The sequence below is a fragment of the Corapipo altera genome, unplaced genomic scaffold (assembly GCF_003945725.1).
Source record: "Corapipo altera isolate COAL_440 unplaced genomic scaffold, ASM394572v1 61, whole genome shotgun sequence".
Classification (NCBI taxonomy): domain Eukaryota; kingdom Metazoa; phylum Chordata; class Aves; order Passeriformes; family Pipridae; genus Corapipo; species Corapipo altera.
The window spans coordinates 5,236,353-5,259,746 of record NW_020884910.1 but is presented as its reverse complement, the minus strand read 5'-3'; the positions used below and the strand labels follow the sequence as shown (position 1 = coordinate 5,259,746).

Below are 23,394 nucleotides of genomic sequence, written 5' to 3'. Positions count from 1 at the left end.
TTGCTTGTGTGGAGAAATACAGGTGCGGGGCTTTGAGGTGTGAGCCAGTGTTGGCATTGCCTGTGGATGGACCAGAGGTTTCGGATCACTACCAGTTCCTGTGTCAGTGCAGAGCTTCACTTCTGTGCTCTCTTTCTCTAGGAGACGGCTGAGAAGACCAAGAGAATGAGCACCAAGGAGATGTAAGGGGCCTCCACACCGGAGGAGCCCAGGAGGATGGGCCCATCCTGACACCCTGTCCTCCAGTGCTGATCTCAGTATGCACAAGTGTCTACTACAGTTGCCCAGTCACAGATATTTACATGTATAGCGATGGGTTATTTGTTTTGTAATACACAGAGAATGGGGCCAGGAAAGGGGAGCAGAGCCCACCTGTTCAGGGAGCTTCATTGCTGGGACCTTGGAAGGCTGGGAGGGACTCACAGCAGCCTCTGTGACCCTTCCCCAGAGCAGACAGCTGCTCCCTCCAAGAACTAACAGGGATTCCTTGTTCCCCTGGATCTGGGGAAAGGATGGAGGTCAGTGCTGGACAGAAAAAGGGGCCTTCAATCAATACCATTGTCAGCACCAGCCTTGGCTGCAGAAATACAGGCCTGGCAGTTCTGTGGCTGAGCACGTGTGCTGCAGGGCATCATCAACCAAGGATCTTACCCTTTGGTTCAAGCTCCTCAAAGCTGCTCAGCCTGGTGTGACACCTGGGAGTCATGGTGCCATGCTGCTGGCATGAGTCCAGCACATTCCTCCTTGCTTTCCACCAGACTGTCCCCAGCAGCTCCTCCAGTACATCGTGGGCTCCAACACAATATGGTTCCTTTTGACCTCATCTCACTCTTGCTCTCCCTGTCCCCTCCTTAGAGGTGCTATCTTAATTTTTTCTTATCACATTCACATGCTGACTCCCCCTTTTTGTTTCGTTTTGGGTTTTTTATTATTTTGTTTCCTATGGTAGTAATTCTGCTTTTGTATGTTTTGTAGCTCTAGATGTTTCAAGAAAACCCAGCGTGTGGGTTTTTGTTACTGACAGTGCAATGCCCATGCACAGTTTGTATCGCACTGCGCTCGGCCGCCACAAACACCACGAGCAACTTGTGAGCCTTGCACTACAGGGTATTCCCCAGCTGGGGATAGCAATGTCCCTCATGGGAAGAAGAGACAGAGCTGGATGTAATTAGTTTCACCAGACATGGATGGACACTGCAGCTCTCTAGCTCTCACTCCCTTAGCTAGCATTGACCATGTGCTCAAAGTCTGCTCATGCCTCTCTAAGTTGCCCAGAGGGAATTGCAAACAGTCTAGAGACAGAGGAACCAGGCAATCCCATCAGTAGAGTATCTTAAAAGGCTTAACTACATAAAAAACTGCTTAGTTGTGCTGTCAGCCGTCATCTGGGGCTTTTTGTCTTCCTCTGGGGTGAGGCAGCAGCATTATTCTTTGATTCCAGGTATGAGTTTGAAGTCAGGGCTGGAAGCCTCATTACTGAGGCATTTCACAGTGTCATTGATCAGACCATCTTTGACCACTCTATTCATGGGTTAGTGTCATCTGACCCATTTCTCAGAGCATTGGTCCTAGATATAAATGAAATGGTGTTTTGTTGATCATCACCTCTGTAGCTTCAAGCCTGGCTGATTCTTCCATTGTCAGGTGTAGTTCATACACACCCGAACATCCACATTCCCTTCATGCCCCTGCTGTGCTTCCCAAGCAGTTGCATGTACTCTGAGATGACTGCTTGTGACTTCCATCCTTCTGTTTGTGAGCAACTTCAGCAGTTGTCACTGGGTGACTTGCAGTCCCTGGTGCTTACTCCAACAGAACTCCAGTTGCATCTGCAAAACCATGTCCTGCCTGAGTGAAGAGCAGCAGGACTTTCGTCCCAACCTTCTCCTTTTTGCACGGTGCTTTCCTTGGAGAGGAAGAATGAGCTGGTACCTAGAAGTATAGGAAAAGAAGAAAGCTTGGTCCCTCCTGTGCTCTTTCCCAGATGTATTAAAGGCTGTCTGGTCTTTGAGCTCTTTTCCTGATGTGAACCCAGAGGACTTCCATTGACTTTGGCATAGTGCCACTTCTCCGGTGTGAACCATAATGTACCCTGCTATGGAGTTTCTGGCATCATAAATACAGAAGGAAGCTGGGGGTTTTTTTCTCATGAAGGCCTGGATTTGCCTTTGATCTGTCACCTGTGCAGCTGAGGGGAATGAGTCCATAGGAACTGAGGGTAATGTGGGCAATGCTACACTGGGATGAAGTCACTCTTTGTGTTCTGGTGGCACTGGAAGAAGTGCTTGGTGAAATAGGAGCACCCATTAGACATAGCCTTGCTCCTTCCCAACAGTATGAGTGAAAGGGCTTTATGTGCTGGATCTGGAGTCAGAGGAATATTGTTAATAAATGTTTTGCCTTATTCCGACCCTGCTCTAAAAGTTAGTGCCTCCCAGCTCACTTCCTTCCAGCTCGTATCGTTAAAGTGCCTTAGAGAAAACACAACAGCTTGCCTTAAGGGCTTTCCATGGATGGTGATAACATCTTGTTCAGTCAGGAATATTTCCAACTCTAAGAACCAGAGCATGCACAGGAAGGGAAGGTGAATCCACAGCTTAAGGGCTTCTGTAGGCTGCACAATGTGATATGTTCTCTAGTCCCCTTCCTGTCTGCTGTGAATGTGCAGTTTAAACAAGGGTGGCTTCTGGGCGTAGAAGGAGAGGCGTGTGCTGGTGGTTGAGGTTTACAGAGCTTGCTCTTGCACTGAAGGTGGAGGGATGGGCTGCAGACTCCAGCAAGGCAAGCTGAGCTCTCTGAGAAGCCATACAACAGACCCTAGGGTGGCCTGGGGCTGCAGGGTGGGAGTGCAGCAGTTATGCCTCCACGGAAAGGGCTACTGCCTGTGGAGTCTTTCCCTCCTTCTCGTGCACCCAAAGGGACGTGCAGCTGTGGAAAGCGATGCCCATTCTAAGGGCTACAGTTCCCAAAGGGGACTGAAACATCTCACCTCCCTGCACACAGGGGAAGGGCAGCCCAGACTGAGCCATGCCCAGACTGTACCTTGCTGCAGGCTGGTCAGTCACTAACTCCTGCAGGGTGACGTGGCTGCTGGTGAAGAAAGTGCTGAACTTCAGCCATTGCCCTCTGGGACAACTGCTGTACAGACTACAAGGGGCAGGGAAGGCATTTTTTTTTTCCAAAAAGCCAAATTTAAGCAACCAACAAAAAAGTCCCACTCCTCCCTCTATAGTCCCTCCTGTACGTGTGTGAAATTTATCAGTATTCTGTAGGTTTCCTTAGTGCACTTATTTTACTTGATTTTGTAATTTTTTTGAAGCAGGGGGGTTTGGATATTACTGCCAAATAAATGAAACAAAATTTAAAAAGTAATACGTGTTTGGTTTATTTCTCATAAGCCACATGACTTCATTTTCCTCGTTAAAAAAATAGTCTGCACGTTCATACACAGATCTCAATGTTCTTGACAAATGTGAAACATGACTGTCTCTCTCTTATACTGAGGAATCAGGTGGAAAGAACCCATAGGCAAGTAAAAATAATAACTAAAGGCCTTGAAAATGTGACCTGCAAGGACAGATCAAAAGCCATAGGGACAGTTAAGAAGGAAAGATGTCTTCAGGTGGAGGCTGCTGCCAAGATGAATGTGCCCATCTGGCTGTGGTGGATGGGACACTACTTTAAGTTGTGGCACTCAAGGCAGATCCAGAGGACACATCAGAGAATGCTTTTGAATGTCAAAGGATAGCAAATAACCGGAAGATGCTTCTTTGATATTACACAGACTTCCTCCCTGTATGGGTTTTAAGAAGATACTGGAATAGACCTTCTGTTTCTGATATGACCTTATGAACACGGGGCTGAAAGGCTAATGTCACCTTTGCTGAACTGAATGATGAAACAGCCTTTAATGGTGGTCTATAACAGGAGGATAACGTCTTACCCTTCATCTCCACCATAACTGTAATGCCACTACTGTAAGCACTTCTGTGCAAATGTTGGTCCAACAGAAGAGAAAGATGCCTTACTTTTTTTCCCTTGGTGTGCTCCTTCCAAAACTGTTTAAAAAAAAAAAAAAAACCACAAACATTGCCTCACCATGTTACTTTTCACATCAAATGGCCTCTAGCACGTACCAGCTGCTGTGCTTGCAGTCTTTTCTGTGGCACTTCTTGCCCATTCACTGCTCAGCTGCAAAGTGGGACTGCCTCATTACTTTAATTTCTCCTGCCAGAATTTCCCAGGATTTTAAGAAGGAATGAACGGAAGCGTCAGCCACAAATTTAGCTAGATGGCACTATAAATACTTTGCCTTGTGCATCATTCATACTTCCTGAAGCAAAATGATTTTGAGGTGGGAGAGAGAAAAAGCAAAAACTCCTTTGCTTGCTGCTAGTAGAGGCCTGGAAAAAACTGACCTGTTTATGGAGTTAAGCACATCTGAGTATTAAGTTGCTGCACTGTAGCTACATATACATAATCACTTCACAATTCTCCAGCACTGTTAAGCTTCAAGCTGAAAAACAGGCTATTTAAGTGGTTGATCAAAACTCTGAACTGCATTTGTAAGGTATTTATTAACTTTAGTTCTGAAGATGGGAGGAAACTGATCTATAATAAAACTCAATTCTAGAACCAGTTCACAGGACACACCTTTGGGAGAACTAGGCTTAAAGCACTACAGAAGACAAGAATAAAATCCAGATGACCTTACTCTTGTGCTTACATAAACTCTCCTACAACTATCCTGATCCAGCTGAAACAGCACAACATTTGTAGAGTGGGAAAAATTATGTTGAAAAGAAGTAACATACCAGTACAGTATCTGTTCTACAGCTATCTCTGGGTTCACATCAGGGCTTACGTCTGTGAATCCATAGAGTACTGGAAAACAAATGAAACGAGTCCAATGGAAGGTGACCTGTTCATTCCCACCCGCTGTGGCTTTTTGAAGACTGGGCACAGCCCTGACAACTTCTTGCTCTTGGGAACGGGAGCTGTCACATCAAAATACTTGTGGTGGTAAAATCCAGAATTCATAGGAGCACCAAAGCAAGGACAAGTGGACCATGGGTTTCCTCCAGTGTTCTGGACACCTTTGAACTCATCATTGTTGCTACTTCGTATGCTGTTTTAAACTCTTGGCTAGTGCAGGCAAACTGATTTGTTTCTGTTTCTTCCGGTCTAAGACGATAGAGACTTTTGTGGATATGAAGTGTTTTGAGCAGGTAGGAGGTTGTCACTCCCTTCTTTTTGGCTCCCTTATGCATCACAAGGAAGCAAGTCTGTTTCTTAAGGTTGGACTTTTTAAGGGAAAAGTTCCCTTAGGCTGTGAATCTTCTCGTTGTCATCACACATTGCTGCTGCTTTCTTCCTATGATTACTGATTACACTGCTGGTAACTTGTGTCCAGAGGAGATTAAATCTGTCTTTTCACACCCAGGCAGGGACATGCACTGAGGTACTTCTGGGAGGCCCTTTGGTGCTCTGCCAGCAGCAGCTCATAGAATCATAGAATGGTTTGGATTGGAAGGGACCTTAAAGATCACCAGTTCCAACCTCCCCTTGCATGGGCAGGACAAAAGCGAATCAACCTTTGGACAAGACACCGGCTGGCCAGGGATGCTGGGCCAGCCACAGGGGAGAGCCCTCAGGGCACACGGGGCCAGGCAATACCTCTCCTTCGGGCTCTGAGGGGTGAACGAAAGGGGCAAGAGGAAAGTTAGGGGTTTTATTTTTCAGCTAGAGGGGCTCGGAGCTCTGGTGTTCTGGCTCCTGCGAGCCTGGTGTAAAACACTTTGCAGGGAGCAGGCGGCAGTTCCAGTCCCGCCGCGGGCAACCAGCGGTTCTCCCTCAGCCGGCAGGCCCGGCCCGCCGTGCGCGGGCTGCGGCGGTGCCCGGAGGCGAGCAGCGGTGCTGGGGCCCTGCCGCATCCACCGCCCTCCTCCGCACCGCCCCCATGCGCTCGTTCCGGGGCCGCCGAAGGGATCCCGCTCCCTCTGCCGCCCACCCACGGGCGCCCCGCAACCTGCATAGGAGCGCTCGCTCCCCTCCGCCAGCTGGGGCAGCTGTCGTCTCGGGGGGCGGCGCGCCCGGGATCGAGCATGACGCCGTAGGGCCGCGCGGGGCTGGCGGGGCTATCCAGGTTCCGGGGCGGTCTGGGGCGGGGCGAGGCGAGGCGAGGCTGGGAAGCCCCCGGGTGACGCCGGGACTGTTGGTCAGTGCGGGCGCGATGGCGGCGGCGGCGGACGGGGACAGCCCGGAGTTGGAGCTCCCGCGGCGCGGCCCGGCCGAGCCCGAGCTGGAGTCGGAGCCGGAGCTGGCGCTGGCGGCCGAACTGTCGGCGCGGCGCAGCGCGGAGGCGCGGCAGCTGGTGCTTTCGCCGCGGCGGCTGTCGGGCCCGCTGCCCGCCGGACTGTCGCAGTGGTTCCCGGCGCTGGAGGTGCTGGACGTGAGCGGGACGGGGCTGGCAGAGATGGGCGCGGAGCTGCTGTCCCTGCCGTGCCTGCACACGTTGCTGGCCAAGAACAACCGGCTGGGCGGGCCCGGCTCGCTGCCCAAGGGGCTGGGGCAGGCGCCGCTTGCCCGCTCCCTGCGCGTCCTCAACCTGAGCGGGAACCGCTTCGCCGAGGTGCCGCCCGCGCTGCTGCGGCTCCACGGGCTGCGCAGCCTCAGCCTCGGCGGCAACCGGCTCCACAGCATCCCGCCCGACATCCAGGAGCTGCGCAGGTGAGGGACGGGCCCCCGCGGGAACAGGGACGGCCCCGGCAAACCCGGCCGGATTTTCCGGCCGCGCAGTGAGGCAGCGCTCCCTCCCCGTGCCACGCACCCCCTCGGGGATCAGCCCGGCCCGGCCCCAGGTGTCTCAAAGCACTGCTGCCGCGAGCTTGTCTGTTCCCCTTCGGCAGGTCGAGTTGCCAGAACTCCAACACGTTCTTTACCTCATCAGTGTCTATAAGTATCTGAAGGGAGGTGCCAAGATGACAGAGCCAGGCTCTTCTCGGTGGTACCAAGCACTGGGACAAGAGGCAACAGGCAGAAGCTGATGCACAGGAAGTTCCTCCTGAACATAAGTTCAGCCATTACTGTGCAGGTGATCGAGCACTGGAACAGATTGCCCAGAGAGGCTGTGGAGTCTCCTTCACTAGAGATATTTGAGAATTCTCTGGATGCAATCCTGTGCCATGTGCTCTAGGATGACCCTGCTTGAGCAGGGTGGTTGGACTAGATGACCCACTGTGGTCCTTTCCAACCTGACTGATCCTGTTTTTTCTTTGTATTCTTCAGGTGATGATGGGCCTTCAGCACTTGCAAACTGGGCAACTCTTTCAGGCCTGCCCGGTCCCTGGGCTGCCCTGGTGAAGGGGAGGTTCTCCCAGTGACAGCATGGTTGGTGTGAGTGTTGGCATGTGGAAGGCTCTGTGGCTTTGCTCTGATGCAGATCTCTAAGTGACAGAGAGATGAACCTCCTGGGCTCATGCAGCTCACAGCTGCACGATGGGCTGCCCAGGAGAATAAAGATGTGTTTGTGGCTCATGCAAACAATAGGGCCCTTCTGCTGATACAGCTGCAGTCTCATGGGGGGGCAGGGGCTTGCCATCATGGATGGGGTTTTGTTATCTCAACCCATCGACTTTTGTAGATCTGACAGACCCAAAGGGTGGAGCCCTCAGCTGTGCTCAGCTGCAGTGGTACATCTGGCTCTGGGGCTGTATCCAGCCACCATAGGCTGGTGATATAAAAACCTGTCGCTGAATCGCAGTAGTTAGGAATGCTGGTGGGGTGGGAACAGGCCAAATGTGACACTGGGTATTGGCTGCTTGCACTGACCTGGGCTGGGTACTTCTGAAGCCTGTTGTCCTTCTGGGCAAGAGTCTGTGCTGTGACTTAAGTTACACACAGGCACCTCAGTGCATTCTGCTGGATTCTCAAAACTCAGACTGGCCTCTCTGTGGCCCTTTGCTGAGACTTTGGATCTGAACTTTGTTTGCTCCAGCTCTTTGCCGAGGAACTTGTCAGAGGCAGCCTCTCTTATGCAGATTCCAGCAACCTTGACTCTAATAGCTGGATTCACTCTCACAGCTCGGCAGAGCTGCATCCAGTGGAAGCATAGGATGTTCTTTGTGGAGTAATGTCTCCCATGGGCCTAGGTGAGAGGTACCAGAACTGCTTCAGTTCTGTTGGGAAATGGTTTTATCTGCTGCAGTATAATACAGTTGGATGTGCAGCTTTTGTCCAGGTGGCATAGCATGCTTGTTGAGGATCTGGAACAATTCTGGGCTAAACTCTCTGGGTTGAGTGATGCTATGAGGCATTTTGAGGCTATGAGAGAATGCCCATATCCTTCTTGGCAGAGTTGGGATGTACCTTGGGTTGGGGCTGTCACAAGGAGGTGGAAGCTCAGCTTTTTCTCTGTCCAAGAGCAGTTGCTTCAGGGATAAAGAAGGAAATGATGCACCAGCTTCATGGGAGAGGAGGCCAATGGAGGAAGGCAGCTGTGTGAGGGAGATGATGCACATTGTCTCCATAGCATGTCTGGTAGTATCCAGGATGTGTTTGGGATCCGACTGTTGCACCCACCTCTGAGGCAGAGGCTCCCTGCTGCTGTTTACATGGTCTCAGTCTGTGGTTGTGGTTTTTCTCTCTCCCTTTTCTTTTTCCCCCCCAAGAAAGCAAACCTCAGCCCTGCTTTTCCTTATGTTGCTGTCCCCAGGAAGGTACCAGGGTGTGTAGCACTGCACACGGTGCCCCAGTGGGCTCAGAGCTGTGCTTCCACTGTCAGACTGCTCCTGCATGGTTACTCTGCTTTGTTCCTCTGACCTGCCCTGAGACCGGGCTCCTGTTTGTCCTGTCCTGAAGCTTTTCTTGGGCTGGTCATGCTCAAACCCCCAGAATGACAGTTCTGAGAGGGCAAATTCGGACAAGGCTATTGAACTGTCCATTTATCGTTACAAAGTGATGTGTCAGGTGGAAAAGTCAGACTAGACCCAGCTTGTGTCTGCTGCCCACGTCACCACTGCTAACTCATTGAACTTCTGCTAACATGTCAACATAATATAATTGAACTTTAGTTCAAGATAGCAAATCCGTGCCCCACCAGGATTGTCAGCTTCTTTACCACTATGCCATCAGTGACTTCTGTATCGGGGACTGCTGAAGTAACAGAAGGGAGCCGCACTGTTTGCCAGCACTGGGAGAAAACAGTACTTTATAATCTAATGTTCTCTAGAGGGAATTATGAATCTGTTCATTGGGAGCCAGATAACCAGTGATCAATAACCACCCTTGCCAAAAACATACTTAATATGTTCTGGAGAAGAACTGCTGCCAGATCCTGTTCCTGCGGTCTGACAAGAGAGGTGTCCTCAGTGTGAGTGTGCATGGTGTCAAAGTGGGTAAAGCGAGCCTGAGCAAGGACAGAGCAGAGCCAGCTGTTATGGCAGGGACACGTGGAGACCTCTGTTAGTTTCTGAACTCTAGAACTTGGAGGTGGGAACTGGTGTTGTGGCTTCTGTTAAACTCACAGCTCAAGCTGCAAATGTCCATCTTGCTGTTGCTGGCAAGCCAAGACTTTGAGCCTTTTTCCATGTGCGACTTCCCATAAAAAGAAATTTTTCGTACATCTCGTGGTCTCTGAGACCACACAGGAATGCAGGCAGCACTTTGACCGGACACATTCCTCCTGCTATTACTCAGAGTTCCTCAGGCCAGTAGTTCTCCTCCTGTGACCCTGGCAGCTTCCCATTTGCTCCAGTCACTGATTATAGAGCAGACTGGAGTTGCAGAGATCTAGAAGTACTTCTGAATGTTTCCAGGGAATGTCTGACCTGTGATGAGATTTTTTAAAAGAAATATTCTTGATAACTAAATCTCATGTCTTTGCACCCCATGGTTTACTGTTGTAGTTTTTGAAGGGGTAGCACATCAGTTCTAGTGAAGACCAGACATGTAGCAGGTAAGGGCTCTGTGTATGTGGTGAAGTTGAAAGAATACAAAACTGATGGGTCTGATCAGCCAAAGGAGAATGAACATGCTGGTGACTACACATGCAAAGGCCCTGGAATGGGAGTTATGTGCCTTGTGTTCCTATTCATAGGGAGATAGTAAATCTACCACTTTACAGCAAGCTGGGGTTGGGTCAGGCATTCTGTGCAAAAACCTTTCCCTCGTATGTTCCTGGTGGTTTGGCAAGTTAATGAACTTGGTGATAAGAACCAAATCAGTCCTGCTGCTGTCATGTGTTACTCTCTCCAGCTTCAGCTGTCTGCCCCATTCTTTCCCACACAGATGTTTTGTGTGCGGTGCAAGATCCTGCATGGAAAGTGAGTGCTGTGTTCCTGACTATCAGTTGCTTCCTAGGCTGTTGTAGTATGACCATAAGTGTATGGTCATGACTGCTCTGGTGATGGCAGCAGGATGATGCTGATCATAGCATGCTGGCACCAGGGATGAATAGCCTTTGTATCGTGTTTTCCATTAGGAAAATGCAATGCTCTTTCATCCTAATTCCACTGAAAGCATCTAGGGTGACTGGCAACAGCCTCCTGTGATAAATGTAGGTGTTGCCCCTCCTGAGAGCTTTTTTAAATCATGTTGAAGCCATGCCTGTCAGTACAGTGCAAGACCTGAGCATTGGCTGTTGCTGTGAATTTAGAGTGGCAAATGCACCAGACGTGTGAGAGCAGCTCTCTTTGCATTGCTTTCCTATTTCCTGCCAGATAAAATATGAGCTTAGTAGGTGTTATCTTTCCTGTAGTTCTCCCTCCTGACCTTCCTGTGTTTTCAGTGGGAGATGCTATGGTCAGTCACTCTCTCTCAGACTCAATTCACAGCCCTCAGCAGCTCTTGAGCCGTGATCTGCGTCGAGATCCAATGCTGTATCCTTCTGCATATCCTTCCTATGCTGATCCCGCTGGGGATGCACTGTGGGGTAATGTGTATTATAGCTGGTGAGCTAGAAACATGGACAGCTACTTGTGCCCATTCTGGACAAAATTTGTGTGGCAAGTCTGGTAAAAGACAGCTCAGTGCAATTCACCATGCAATTTTGGCTTTTGGCTGAAGGATGCAAGGAGCGTGCACGCTTGGGGAAATATCCTGCAAGTGTCCTGTAAAGTGAAGAGTTCTCAAGAGCTTAGTGAAATGCAGTGGATATTTTGAGTCTCCTGATGTGAATTTCAAGTTCAGTTGCATTCTTATAGTGAAGACTCTCGTGCAGTAGAGCACCAGGAGCAGGCAGAAAGAGCTTGGAGAAGAGCCGCGTGTGTTCCTTTCCTTCTTGCTTGTATTCCTCTAATAAAGCCTGGTTCTGTGAGGGCTGGGATCAAAGACCTCAAAGGCCTAACTGGATTTATCCAAGTTTTGTGTAAAGGCTTAGATGCAGTGAAAACCAGAGCGTTTGCTTTCATTTGTGGGTAGTATTAAGCATGTTAGACAAGCATATGCTTAAAGAACAGCTGTTACAGTGTGGGAAAAAGGGCAAGTGGAGCTTTGATAAAGATGCAGCATTAGGAAATCTGCTTGCTGCCTCCCTTCTTCTTCCCCTCTTCAAACGTTTTGCAAATAGTTTTCAGACGACCGTTTGATCTTAAATTTGCGTGTCAGCAAAGGCTATGCAGTTCTCTCAGGAATTAGCAAATCGTAGAACAGGGTTAACAGGAGTGTATTGTGGGCTGCTTTGAAATTCCTCCCTTACATGAGCCTCAAAACTGTCCTGGAAATTTCCTGCTAAAAAGTTTATCTTAAAAAGACCTGGAGCTATTTCGGGCACCATTGTTGGTTGGTTATTTTTTTCAGTTTTGGTTTTTGTTGTTTTTTTTTTTTAGATTACCTCCTTGGATGCATCTCTTTGATGTCAGCTGTTAGATGTTATTCAAAGAAGCATCTGTGAGCAAAGAGGGTGGATTGAAAATTTGAGTATCTCCTATGGCAGAAGACATCCTCCCCTTGAAACATGACTATGGGAGTGCTGTGGTAGTTGATAAGGCATCAAAAATACCTCTAGTGCTCAGAGTGGGCTCTTCTTGTTTACTGAGTGTTTTGGGGCTTTTTGATTTGATTTGTGGTGTATGATGACCTGAAAACATCAAGGACATACTCAAGCAAGAGACTACTGTCTCTTGACATGTTAAACTTTGCTGCCATTACCTGAATTGATTCATAGTTGTTTGAGCATTTCTCCACTCCTTTCCTAGTATGTAAAAGGATTTTCATTGCCACACTACAGCCCAGTGGTGTGAAATACCCTGCTAGAAAGGAGCAACACATGATGGGCTCGGCGGGTTGGCTGCTGCTTGGCAGCAATTAGTACTGGCTGTGCTGAGCAGGGGGCTGCTGGGTATGAGGCTGAAAGGGACTTTGGCCTTTCATTAGTGTATTTGTAAACATTGCTAAAAGGCAGGAGAGAAAGTGTCAACTCTCATTAGTTACTCTGTCAGATGGTTGTTGGGGGTTTTTTCGTTTTCTGTTGAGGTTGATTTTGTTAGTGTTTGTACCCTCTTGAAACTCATTCAGCCAGAGCCTTTGTGTCAGGTTGGAAGTACATCATTTATTCTAGCTTCAAAAATACGAACTGAGCTTATGTTCGTTTAAGACTTGTTGCTCTCTGGCATTTTGAAGTTTTGGGACTGACTTTTTGAAAGTGCAGAAAAAATTCCAGCTCTCCCTCTGTGTACACAGCAGTGCACAAGACCTTAGCTGATCGATCAAAGTGACTGTGCAGATTAATGATTGCCAGAAGAACCAGTTCTTAGTGTGAAAGGTTAGTTAGGTAAGTATTCACTAAGCTCAGTTCCGTCTCTGCTGTGGTCCTGCAAAAACAGTGGTAAATGCTGTGGATTGCCTTGCTGCAGGCTCTTGTCTGAGGAGGGCAGAGCTCAGCAGTGCTTTCGCTTGTCTTACCAAGCAGCAAACTGCCCTGCCCCAAGTAGGACAGTTGGAGAGCCAGCATCACCTTGGCCTCTAGATACAGGCTTAGTATGATGTGAAAATCAGGCCAAGAAGTAGCTGAGCTGGGAACAACCCTTGGCCACAGTTGGTCAGTGCTCTTTATAAAAGGGTTGTGTCTCTTGAAAATCCTTTCCCGTGTCATGATTAGCTTTGCTCAGACCATTCTTGACACTTAACGTGATGCAGAAGTGGCTGTTGTTAATTTCTTCACCTTGCTTAGCCAAGACTAGGCTATATCCTTCTTTCTAGCAAATAGTATTTTGAGGGACTGGAGTTCTGGATTTGGTTTGCCTGCTGAGCAGTGTTTCAGTGGAAGCTATAAGAATACCTTTCATATGTTTTAAATAAGTTTCTTTATAGTTTCAAAACCTTCTCCATCTGTTTTTTTAAGAAATGACCATCTAATTAATGTCTTAAGTTGATGTGGAAATTCTGAATTTACTGCACCAGACTGGGCCCAGTGAGTTGTTAGTCTGCTGACCTCAAAAAGGTGATTCAGAACACAGGTAAAAAGAAAGTGATTTTTAAGAAGCACTTTGTTGCCACTGAAGGAGTTGTCTTATTTATGGATTTTTAGTTAGACACAGTTTCTATTCTGATGTTGGGGCTTTATATTCTACCTGGTATGACAGAGTATTCTCATTACACAGGCTTTACAAAGAATGGATTTGAAGCTGTAAGTAGTTTGTAGGCAGTGTTTTTGCACACTAAGTTTGTACAGTAAGCTGCTCTTGAAACTTACACATTTTATGCCTTGAACAAAACATTTATACTATAATTTGCACCCCTCTTCTCCTTCCCTGGTAGTGCTTTTATGCCATGTGGCTTTACAGGCATTGGTGTCCTGAAACACAGAGGATGAAGAGTTAATTATTCACTTTTTGTAGAAAGTGTAAACTTGTACACATCCAAACCTTGTTTAAATATTGAAATCCACATTACTAGAATTCCCTTGTCCAACAGATTTTGGTGTGGGCTCCAGCAATGGTATGGAGTTAAAATATGCCTAAGAATTGTATGGTCAGGAGTTAAGTTCCTAATGAGAGTCAAGCAGCCTAAATCCACCTTGGGAAACAATAGAGGTTGAAGGAGGAATTTTGGGTTAAAACTCAGAGCTTTGTTAGGGGATAAAAAGTTAATTAAAAATAATCTCTCCTTGACGTGGTCTCTGCACAGCAGCCTTCCTCGTACACCCACTCCACCTACAGGTTGTCAGTGTAGAAGAGAGGCTACTTTTGAGCGGTGGGGATTGGTGGTGGTTTTTCCCTCTGTACTTTCTTGCGTGTTCAGAGTAACCTCCAAATGTGTCTCTCAGCTGAAGCAAGTGTAGTTACTTCCTTTCATATTATCAAATTCAGTTTAAGGCTTAGCTTTGTACCACTTCATCAAATTTATTTACCTTGCCTTTGACATACTCCACAAAAGTAAGCGAATCCAGGGGAGGTTAAGCTCTGTGAGCATCTCCTAGTGTGTTGCAGAAGTCTGTCCTTCTCTTCTTTGCTGTTGGGCAGATGGACCTTGGTGCTGCATTAGTGGCCTCTGTAGCTCAGGCAGATGCTGTTATTGGATCTTTGGGGTTCAAGTTTCCTGCAAGAACTGCGCAAAATAGACTCTTTGTACTGTTCTGCTCCATTCCAGTGGAAGCCTCAGGGAGGAGCTTCTCTGGCGCTCCACATATGCTCTGGCACACAGTTGCAAGGTTCAGACCTTCTCTGGGTTGACCACCATCTCCCTTGGATGCTTTGTTCATGTGTTTATGTGCCAGTTGTGTCCATTTCTGTCCAGTTGCTAGGGTGAGATGAAGGTGTCTCCTATTCCAAGGAGGTTATAACCTGTTCTTAAAGAAAGGCTGATGGAGCCTGGATGACTTTACTTTCCCTGACCTGTGAGGAACGCTTGGTGCATCAGAGAAGGCTAATGTATGTTGTAGTTAGGTAGTTAACCTGAGTGTGTACTGGAGATACTGAACCAGGACTGTGAGATCCACTTTTTTCAAGCATGAGAAAAAGTCATGTCTGGACTGTGATTAGCAAGAAGTACCCAAACTGAACCTGCCTTTGCTCCTCTTCCAGACAAGATCTGAGAACAGGGAAGGAAAGCTATTTGAATCCTTGAAATGGGAACTTGAAACTATTATGTTGAAGAGAAGTGCTTGCCAATTTTTCTTCTTAGATTTACTTCTTCCACAGCAAATACTGGCTACTCCACCTGGCAGAAGGGAACTAGTACCTAGCAGAAGGGAACTAATTTCCCATCCTAGGAAATTATTCTTTTTTTTTTCATTTAGGCCCGAACTACAGTTAAGTCCAGCTAATGGTTTTGGTAGCTTTGGGCTTCATGACTTCAGTATCCTGAAACCAGTCTATCTGAGAAAATGCATGCATGTACTTGTGTGACTCAGGTGCACTCTGTGCTGTGGCAGCTGTAGTGTCGCTGATCTGCAAACTGTATCAAAGGGGGACTGGCTGCCTCTGATTAATGCTGATAGGTTCCAGTTAGTCACTGAGGAGTCAAATGATACCATAAAGAGCGACTAGTGCTTGTGCAGGGCTGGGATTTTCAGGGAGAGACACTGCTCTATTGCTTCATCCTGCTGAAACTGGGAGCTCCCACTGGCTGCAGCAGGATCTGTGTCGGTGCTGCAGACCTTGGGTGTGCAAGCTGGTCTTCCTTGGAAGTAGGACCTTTGCACATGGCATTGGCGTAGGAATACACAGTTGTCTGGTGCCTACCTGCAGATGTAATAGTGACTGCAGGAGTCTGGAGGTAAATCTCAACATTATCTATTGTGAAACAGCAGCTCTGTTGTAATTTTGATGTGCAACTCAGCCTTTTTTTTTCTTTCTCTCAGCAAATTATCTCATATGTAGTCATCTGTAAGTTTTATTTATGAAATGCAGGAGATGTGAAGACTTGGGTGTTAAAGGAAACTTGAAATTATTTTAATTAAATAATGGACTTTTTTCTCTTCTCTTTTTCAGTTTAGAGTTTCTATACCTTGGAGGAAATTTTATTACTTCAATTCCACCTGAATTAGCAAAACTGCCTTGTCTAAAGTATCTAGTTCTGTGTGACAACAAGATCCAGAGCATTCCACCTCAGCTGGCACAGTGAGTATTTACTGTCATCAGCCACCAGCTGTAATTAACTCTTTGAACTTTTTCTTCTGTGTGTGTGGATAAAAGCACCTGGGAGGACCTATTTGTCCTTTAGTTTGTTAATGTGACTAGCCTTGAACAAGATCTTTGGCATGGTGCAGTGCAGGCAGACCATGAATGTATGATATGGAAAACTCAATCAAAGGGTTATGGAAAAAAACTGTCACCAAGGTTACGCTTCATGGTGAATTAATGAATTTGTACAATGGGCCCTAAGATGTACCTGGGCAACTCAGAAAAGAGAAACTGCTACTGTAAGAAGTAAGAATGCTACTGTTTTCTTAGTGATGATTGCTTGATACGTTTTGTGTGTGCTTTTGTCTTGTACCATCCCGTGTGTTCCCTTGGCATTCCTTACTCTAGGATCTCAGAATGTTTTAGTGTTTGTTAAATCCTACAGCACAAGTCTAGGGGCTTAAGTTCCTGCTTTATCTGTTTGTAATGGGGAAAAGAGGACACTGCAGCTCTGTATGGGTAGCCTGAGATGGAAGGTGAAGGTGAGAGGTGTAGCTGTAACCCCAAAAGCAATTGAATGGCAACATGGAATTTTCTGAGTTGGAATTTGATGGTATAGTGGGATTATTCTTGATGGAAAATGTCCAGTTGTCTTATAACTTGGACTGGTTTGGGAGCATCCCTGAATGCCATGCTGAAGTATTGCTCTGTGCTTCCTGAGAGGGAAAAGCCTCCTCCAAAAGCCAAAAAATTGCTTGTCACCTGTGCCAATGCTAACCTGGCCTGACCCTGCTTAGCTTTTGGGATCTGGTGCTATCACAGCACAAGGTTGTGCAGCCACAAGGAATGAAAACATGGGGTTTTCCAGGGCTGGCTGCCTACCAGCAATCAATCATCTTTAATGCATGAGGGAAAGCAGGTGACTTATTCAGAGTATTGCATGGAACTGCTCTTGATGCATGCGCTGGGTACAAGGAAGTGTTGTATCCCCTGAAAGCGCTCAGTTTATACACTTTTGTTCTGTGCTACCTTTTTTGGGGGGTTTTGAGAACACCAAGAGGGACAGCAGCATATTTACGACTGTTTCTTTAACAGGTATTCTGGAGGTGAGCCAAGTTTTCTAGTGCATTGTGACTGCTGGATTAGCAGCAGCTCTTTTAGCATGAATTTATGTTATAAAGGGGAGAAAAGCCAAATAAAAAGAAATAGGTGGGAGAGAGTAATCAGGTTTGCATAGTGCAGTTGTGGAACAATTTTGCTTGCACCTCTTGACTGGGTTTCCATCTCCACCCTTAGGCTGCATTCCCTGCGTTCCCTTAGCCTTCACAATAACCTGCTGACTTACCTTCCTCGAGAGATCCTTAACCTGGTTCACCTAGAAGAGCTGAGCTTGCGTGGGAACCCGCTGGTGGTTCGGTTTGTCCGTGACCTGACCTACAACCCCCCGAGCCTTCAGGAACTTGCTGGACGCACAATCAAAACTCGCAATGTTCCCTACGCTCCCAGCGATCTCCCGGAGACTCTTGTCCGGTATCTGAGCTTGGCCAGCAACTGTCCCAATCCTAAATGCGGGGGTAAGTTCACCTTTACAGCTCTGCTTCCTGCCTTTGCCTGATGGATTTCCTTTCCCTCTGACTTACCATGACTTTAGTAGCTCTGTCAGGTTCGATGTGTTGTTACATCCACATTCTGGCTCCAGGTTTCCTGCAAACTTGTCTTTGAGCAGCCTTGTTCACTTAGGAACAGTGTTCAAAGTTGTTGTGCTGGTTTACTGTATTTGCATGGGAATGTAAGACAGCACCTCTGTCAGAGTCTTTGTAGCTCATCCCAGCATTCCACTGTGGTTTTATGGTCTGAAGTTTCCGATCCTTCTGCCCTAAAATAATTCGAAGTAATGGACAGGAGAACTTTTGCAAGCATCGTTTCTGGATTGAAAAAAGGAGAGTGGCTCTAGTGCTTAGCAGTCTTCAGGAGCAACTTGTTTAGCTCTAGCTTGGGACTAGTAGCATGTAGTTCTTGGAAGGAAAGGACTTAATAAAAAAGCCTGGAATGCTTGGGCTTAATTTGGCTCAATGCTTAATCTTTATCCAGAGTAAATGATCTGTGCATTTAGCCTTTGGAAGATTAAGGAAAAAAAATGATTAATTAGTATCTACCCTGCAGTTATAATGCAGGCTGTTATCTTATCTCCTTACAGGACAATATCAAAGCATGCTCCATAAGCAAAGAAAGAAGGGCTGAAACTTGTGTTGGGAGGGAAAGAAAAATTTCTTTTTTTAGAGTTTTTCACAGCTTGGATAACAGTGGATTGATTTTGTGCTTTTTCACTTTGCCCTGTGAACTTGCACAGTACTGCAGCGTTGCTCTAGCGCTGCAGGAGAAAAGCTTGCTCCTGACTAGCTAGGACTTAAAACCCTGCTGGAAACTTCTGAAAATGTCAGCGTCTAAAATCACTTGCTTTGACAGGAAGAGAACATAATTGTGTGTTACAGCAAGACTGTTGCCATGGAAAGTAGCATCCAAGCTCAGCATGGTGACTTCACTCAAGCAGAAGAAAAGTAGAGCTGTGAAGGTCTGTTTGTGAATGCATTTTTACTAGCTGGTAGAAGAGGTTTTAAAAGTTTGAAAATAGAGTGCGTGAATTCGTTTGGCAGTTAGGAAGTTTCCAAATTCCCAGCCTGAGTTTTCTCCCTAATGGTTAGAAGAAATTGCCACATTATTTGGAAGTAACTGCCCTGTGTCTTTATATGAAGAGTGTGCTGTTCTGAATCACCTACCAAATACAGTTTTACAGAAATTTTACATTTCCAGAGGTATCCTGGTCCCTTCTCTTCCTTCAGTACCCCTTGTGCTCCTGTGTCCAGCGCGGTGTCAATTAAATCCTAGTTTGAGGCGTATGCACCAGCCACAGCAGCCTTGCAGAGTTCACAGGTCTCTTGGCGTGGGATCTCACGTGTGTTTCCTGTTCCCTCTGCCCCTACAGGTGTCTACTTTGACAGCTGCGTCAGACAAATCAAGTTCGTTGACTTCTGTGGGAAGTATCGCCTCCCGCTGATGCACTACCTGTGCTCCCCAGAGTGCTCCTCTCCCTACAGCTCTGCCTCCCAGAGCTCTACTTCCCAGAGCGAGTCTGACTCTGAGGATGAGGCCAGCGTCGCTGCGCACAGGATGCAAAAAGTCCTTCTGGGATAACAGGGAGCGAGAGGGGAAGACAGGAAGGAAAACAGATTTGAAAAGCAATAATGGAACAGTGAAGCATGAGCCACTGGCCTGAAGGGCTCATGAGAAATTGTCCTCAAGTCCATGCAAGGGGCAGAACATCTTAGCAAGCCTAGACTTGCTTGGTGCAGTGCTACTTAGGAGATCTAACTCGGTAGCATACTGCCTGTAGGTTGCCTGGGGTTGTTAGGAATGTCTCTTGACTGGGAGACACCCTCCCTCCCTCCTTCAGACGGGCAGGGGAGGGGGATTTGTTCTCACTGGCGGATTCAGAAGGGTTTTAATACATGAAACTTCACTGGACTTTGGTCATCCTGCATAGCAAAGGAGACTGTCCAGATCCTTTAACACTGTGGTAAATCAGAAACAGGCTAATGATGCCATGTGAGTATGTATGGACCCCAGTGTTTATATAGCAGTTTCATTCTTTTCTGTCTCCTTTGATTTCAGTTACAGATTTTACACCCATCCACTGAAAATGAAAGTTGAAATGTTTTGTTCAGGACTATTTCAAGCCCTGGTTACTCTTCCTTTGCCAAGAGGTGTAGCATCTCTGTGCTGTTATAGACGTTATAGCCATCATAGAACTGAGCCACCTTTTTTCTCCCTTGTTATAATAAGCTGCTCTTACTGTCTCATTCTAACTGTACTTGTTGTTTTTCTTCCCCCTGCCTCTTCCCATTACACCTAGAGTGTTGCTGTCTTTATGATGCCTTCAGAAAACAGAGAAGTTGTTCTGTTGAGGCTGTATTACTTCAGACTTGTGGCCATATGTGCCTGTGCAAGGGACCAGATGTGGCGCTCTGTGTCGCACTTTTGAGTCTCGGCTTACCTGGAGCAGATCTGCTTTTATATCTGTGAATTGCAGGAAAGGTCTTGATTGACAGTCTTTTTTTATAAAGCCACATTTCCCCTGCTGCAGTTAGCTCTGTTGTGCTTGGTAGAGTTACTTTCCATCTTTTAGGTCATATCACTAAGCAGCTTAATGGGAGTACCAAGGGAAGTGCTGTGCAGAATGTCTTTTTTCCTGATTCAGAACACGAGAGGAAAAGGCAGTAGGGAGGCAAAGGCACGTTGTCTGAGCATCTTGCACGAGGTGGTTTTGAAACGTCTTCCTTATTTATTTGTTTGCATTTGCTCTTGTTTAATAGCTGTAGCAGTCTGTTGGATGGTTCAAATAACACATTCAGTTATCTTAACTATGTTTAAAGGAAAGCTGCAGAAAACAGCTCGCAATTTTTATGCATCAGGAAATTCCTTATAAAATTAATATTATTAATTGAGAGGTATCTATAAATCTACTTTATGAGGCTGTTGTTTGTTTTGCTCAGTGAGAGCTGCCCCTTTATTAATATTTCATGGTAAACAGTCCTTTTGATGCAGTTTCTGATAGAGGAAATCCAACTGTGCCTTTGAGTGCATGAACAGAGCAAAAACATCATGTTAAGAAGCTGAAATGAACAAGAAAAACTTCTCTTAAACCAACTTTGGCCCTAAAGTGGAAATTAAAAACCTGTGGTCCCCTCCTATATTGAGAAAACACATGTACCTATTTGAACATCTTATGGCAGCTTTGTGTTAATGGCTCTGTTTAATTATCTTTGACACTTTATATATTAAAGCACTTTGATAATTCTACTCTTTACAACTAGCTTTAGTGATTTTTTTTTTTTAATTAGACTACATTTTTTTCCTTTCATGTGACCTGAAGAACAAGGTCTGTGAAACTTTTTATGTTCCAGTCTGTCTCCGTGTGCAGCATGAATTTCTTGCCTTGCATTTCCTTGACAGCACTCCTTATTTCCCCAGTTTCCTTTGTAAAGAACTGGAATTTGAAAGAAATTATCTAGCTGTCCATTCTTAATTATTGCAACTTGGTCCCCACATGCACATATGATTCCCCACCTGCACAGATCTGGGAACTAATTGTATGTGCCTGTGCCTTTCCAAATAATTTTTAAAGGTATATTTTTAAGACACAATAAGGCATATATACCAAGCAACTGGATGTCACTTTGGCAAATTCTGTGAGGTTTGCATGGGAAGAAAAACCTACAGATTTTGAGAGAAACCAACTGCATGCTGTTTGTTAAACTGCAGTCAGAGAGTGGCCTGTTTTGTTCATCTCGTCTTTCAGATGCTTCTTCCTGTCCCACATGAACGTAGTCACACCAATGCTGAAAGACAGTAAGCTGATTCCAGAGCCACAGTTTTAAATTGCCTGCTGGTATAACAGTAGTGAGTGATCTAGAGCTTGACTCTCCTGCCGGTGAAAATGAGCCACACAAGTTGAGATCTCAAGATCTTTTGAGCTCAGGGCCATGAGGTACCACCTCCCTTCTCTTTAGCAGCAACTGCCTTGAAGTCATGCATTTTTTCATTTCACAAATTTAGATTTCATCACAGCTCCTGTTTGCACAGCAGCACCTCTGTGTGTGGTGAATTAAGATCAGTGGTGGCTGATTCTAATGTAGCTCGATCCTTAACTGCATTTTCTTTCCTAACTGAACAGGCATCCCCTTTCTGCCCAAATTCTGTATGGTTTATTAGGTTAATTTTTTTTTTCCACAGCTTCTTCACTGTAGCCAGGTCAAAGACAGCTTATGCAGTTGATATCTCTATGCATTTTTAGACTCAATAAAATACCTTGTCTCTTAAAAATTTATATATATTCCTAAACACAGCTACCAAGTTTTCTTTTTGCTGCTGGGCTTTAAAGTGCAATTCAAGTAAGTCAGAATTTAAAACAATCAATGACTTAGAGGAAAAACAAATGATTGGTTAGTTGGTTGGTTAGGTTTGGGCTTGTTTCCCTTGGAGGTATATTTGAGAGGACTAAGGATGCAAGTGTGTGCTGTGGTGCCTAACACACTGAGCCCCTGGGAGTCAAGTTTTTCAGCAATTGTTAGCCCCAAAAGACTCAAAAATGTATTGGGCAATATCATAGATATTCACAACTTGAAAATATGCAGATGGATGGTAGGGTCTAGTTCCTACTCTTCCCTCCTCTGGGGCCCTGAGAAGCAGGCAGTGGTTTTGCCAGCACTGTAGCTCTTTCTGTCAGTTTTCAGCAGGTTGCAGTTCCTACAGCTGCATCTCCAAGTGAAGTCTTCAGACAGTGTTTTGGTATCAGTCCACTTGTTGCTACAGCAGCCCAGCATGTCCAGCTTTCAAAGCTGTTCTTAAGCTGAGACACAAGTGTGTGAAGCAAAGTTGCTCATTCCTCCTTCCCCATGGGGCCCAGGGCCCTGCCTGCATTCATCCTCTGCCCTGCCATCCTCTGCCAAGAGGAGCTGCTGGTGCCTTTCTGAATGCAGGTACTTGATGTGAACAGTGGGGTCATGTTAAAAAGAAGCAAAATATCAATTTGACTGGAAGCAACTTAGACAGTTGCCAATTCTTTTATGTTTCTCTTTCTTTAATAAGAGGTGAGACCTCAGGAAGTCAGTAATGAATATTTAAACACACTCTGAAGTGGCCAGATGTAGTTTTTCATGGGCTTCTGTCCTGGTCACTTTAAGTCTTTGAAATCTTGTGTTGAATTATAATGGGAGCAGGGGGGAGGGAGGAGAGAACCAGCTCCTTTTTGTTCCTTACTCTTATTGGCAATAATGAATGGAAGGAATTTAATCCAATGAAAGTAATGAAACTTAATCCTTGCAATGCATCTTTGTTGCCCAGTTCAAAGAACTATTTTAATGCATCTTATTCACACCATGCCCTCCTTCCCCAACTGAAGACACTTCAAATAGACTGATTCAGAATGCACACTAATACAGCAGTAACTCTGTCTTGGAAACCTTTCTATTGATTATTTTCACTTGCCTGCCTGAGTAGAGAATTGATCATTTACTGACCTGAGGGTAGAACACTAAGAATAGAAAGGGTTCTCATCCAGCCCTCTTGTTGAATTTTTATCATGAGCATTTGTTTTAGGAAGTCTTAAAGTGCCTTATGATTTTAAAATTATATTTTGCCTGAAACATATGAATGTAGAATATCTCTAACAGTATTTCATTATAAACTGTAAAACAAATTGCAAACACTAAACCAAAAATGTTACTTCTACTGTTGTCTGTCCATTATTTGCCGACATGTCAATTCTGGGGTTGCT

General features: G+C 46.1%; 2 protein-coding genes across 2 annotated transcripts in view; both read left to right on the top strand.

Annotated features, from left to right (window-relative positions):
• FSTL1 (follistatin like 1) overlaps window positions 1-3,372 on the top strand; it is a 51,896-nt gene extending 48,524 nt beyond the window's left edge. Inside the window, exon 11 of the mRNA XM_027653707.1 lies at window positions 142-3,372. Coding sequence (XP_027509508.1) covers window positions 142-186 — 45 coding nt within the window. The 3' untranslated portion in view covers window positions 187-3,372. The remainder of the gene's footprint in view (window positions 1-141) is intronic.
• A 2,854-nt stretch (window positions 3,373-6,226) lies between these two features.
• LRRC58 (leucine rich repeat containing 58) lies at window positions 6,227-23,348 on the top strand. Its single transcript, XM_027653706.1, has 4 exons — window positions 6,227-6,729; window positions 15,930-16,058; window positions 17,358-17,635; window positions 19,045-23,348. Exons 1-4 carry the CDS (start codon window positions 6,233-6,235, stop codon window positions 19,251-19,253), a joined length of 1,113 nt encoding a protein of 370 aa, XP_027509507.1. The 5' UTR covers window positions 6,227-6,232; the 3' UTR covers window positions 19,254-23,348.
• The last annotated feature ends 46 nt before the right edge of the window (window positions 23,349-23,394 follow it).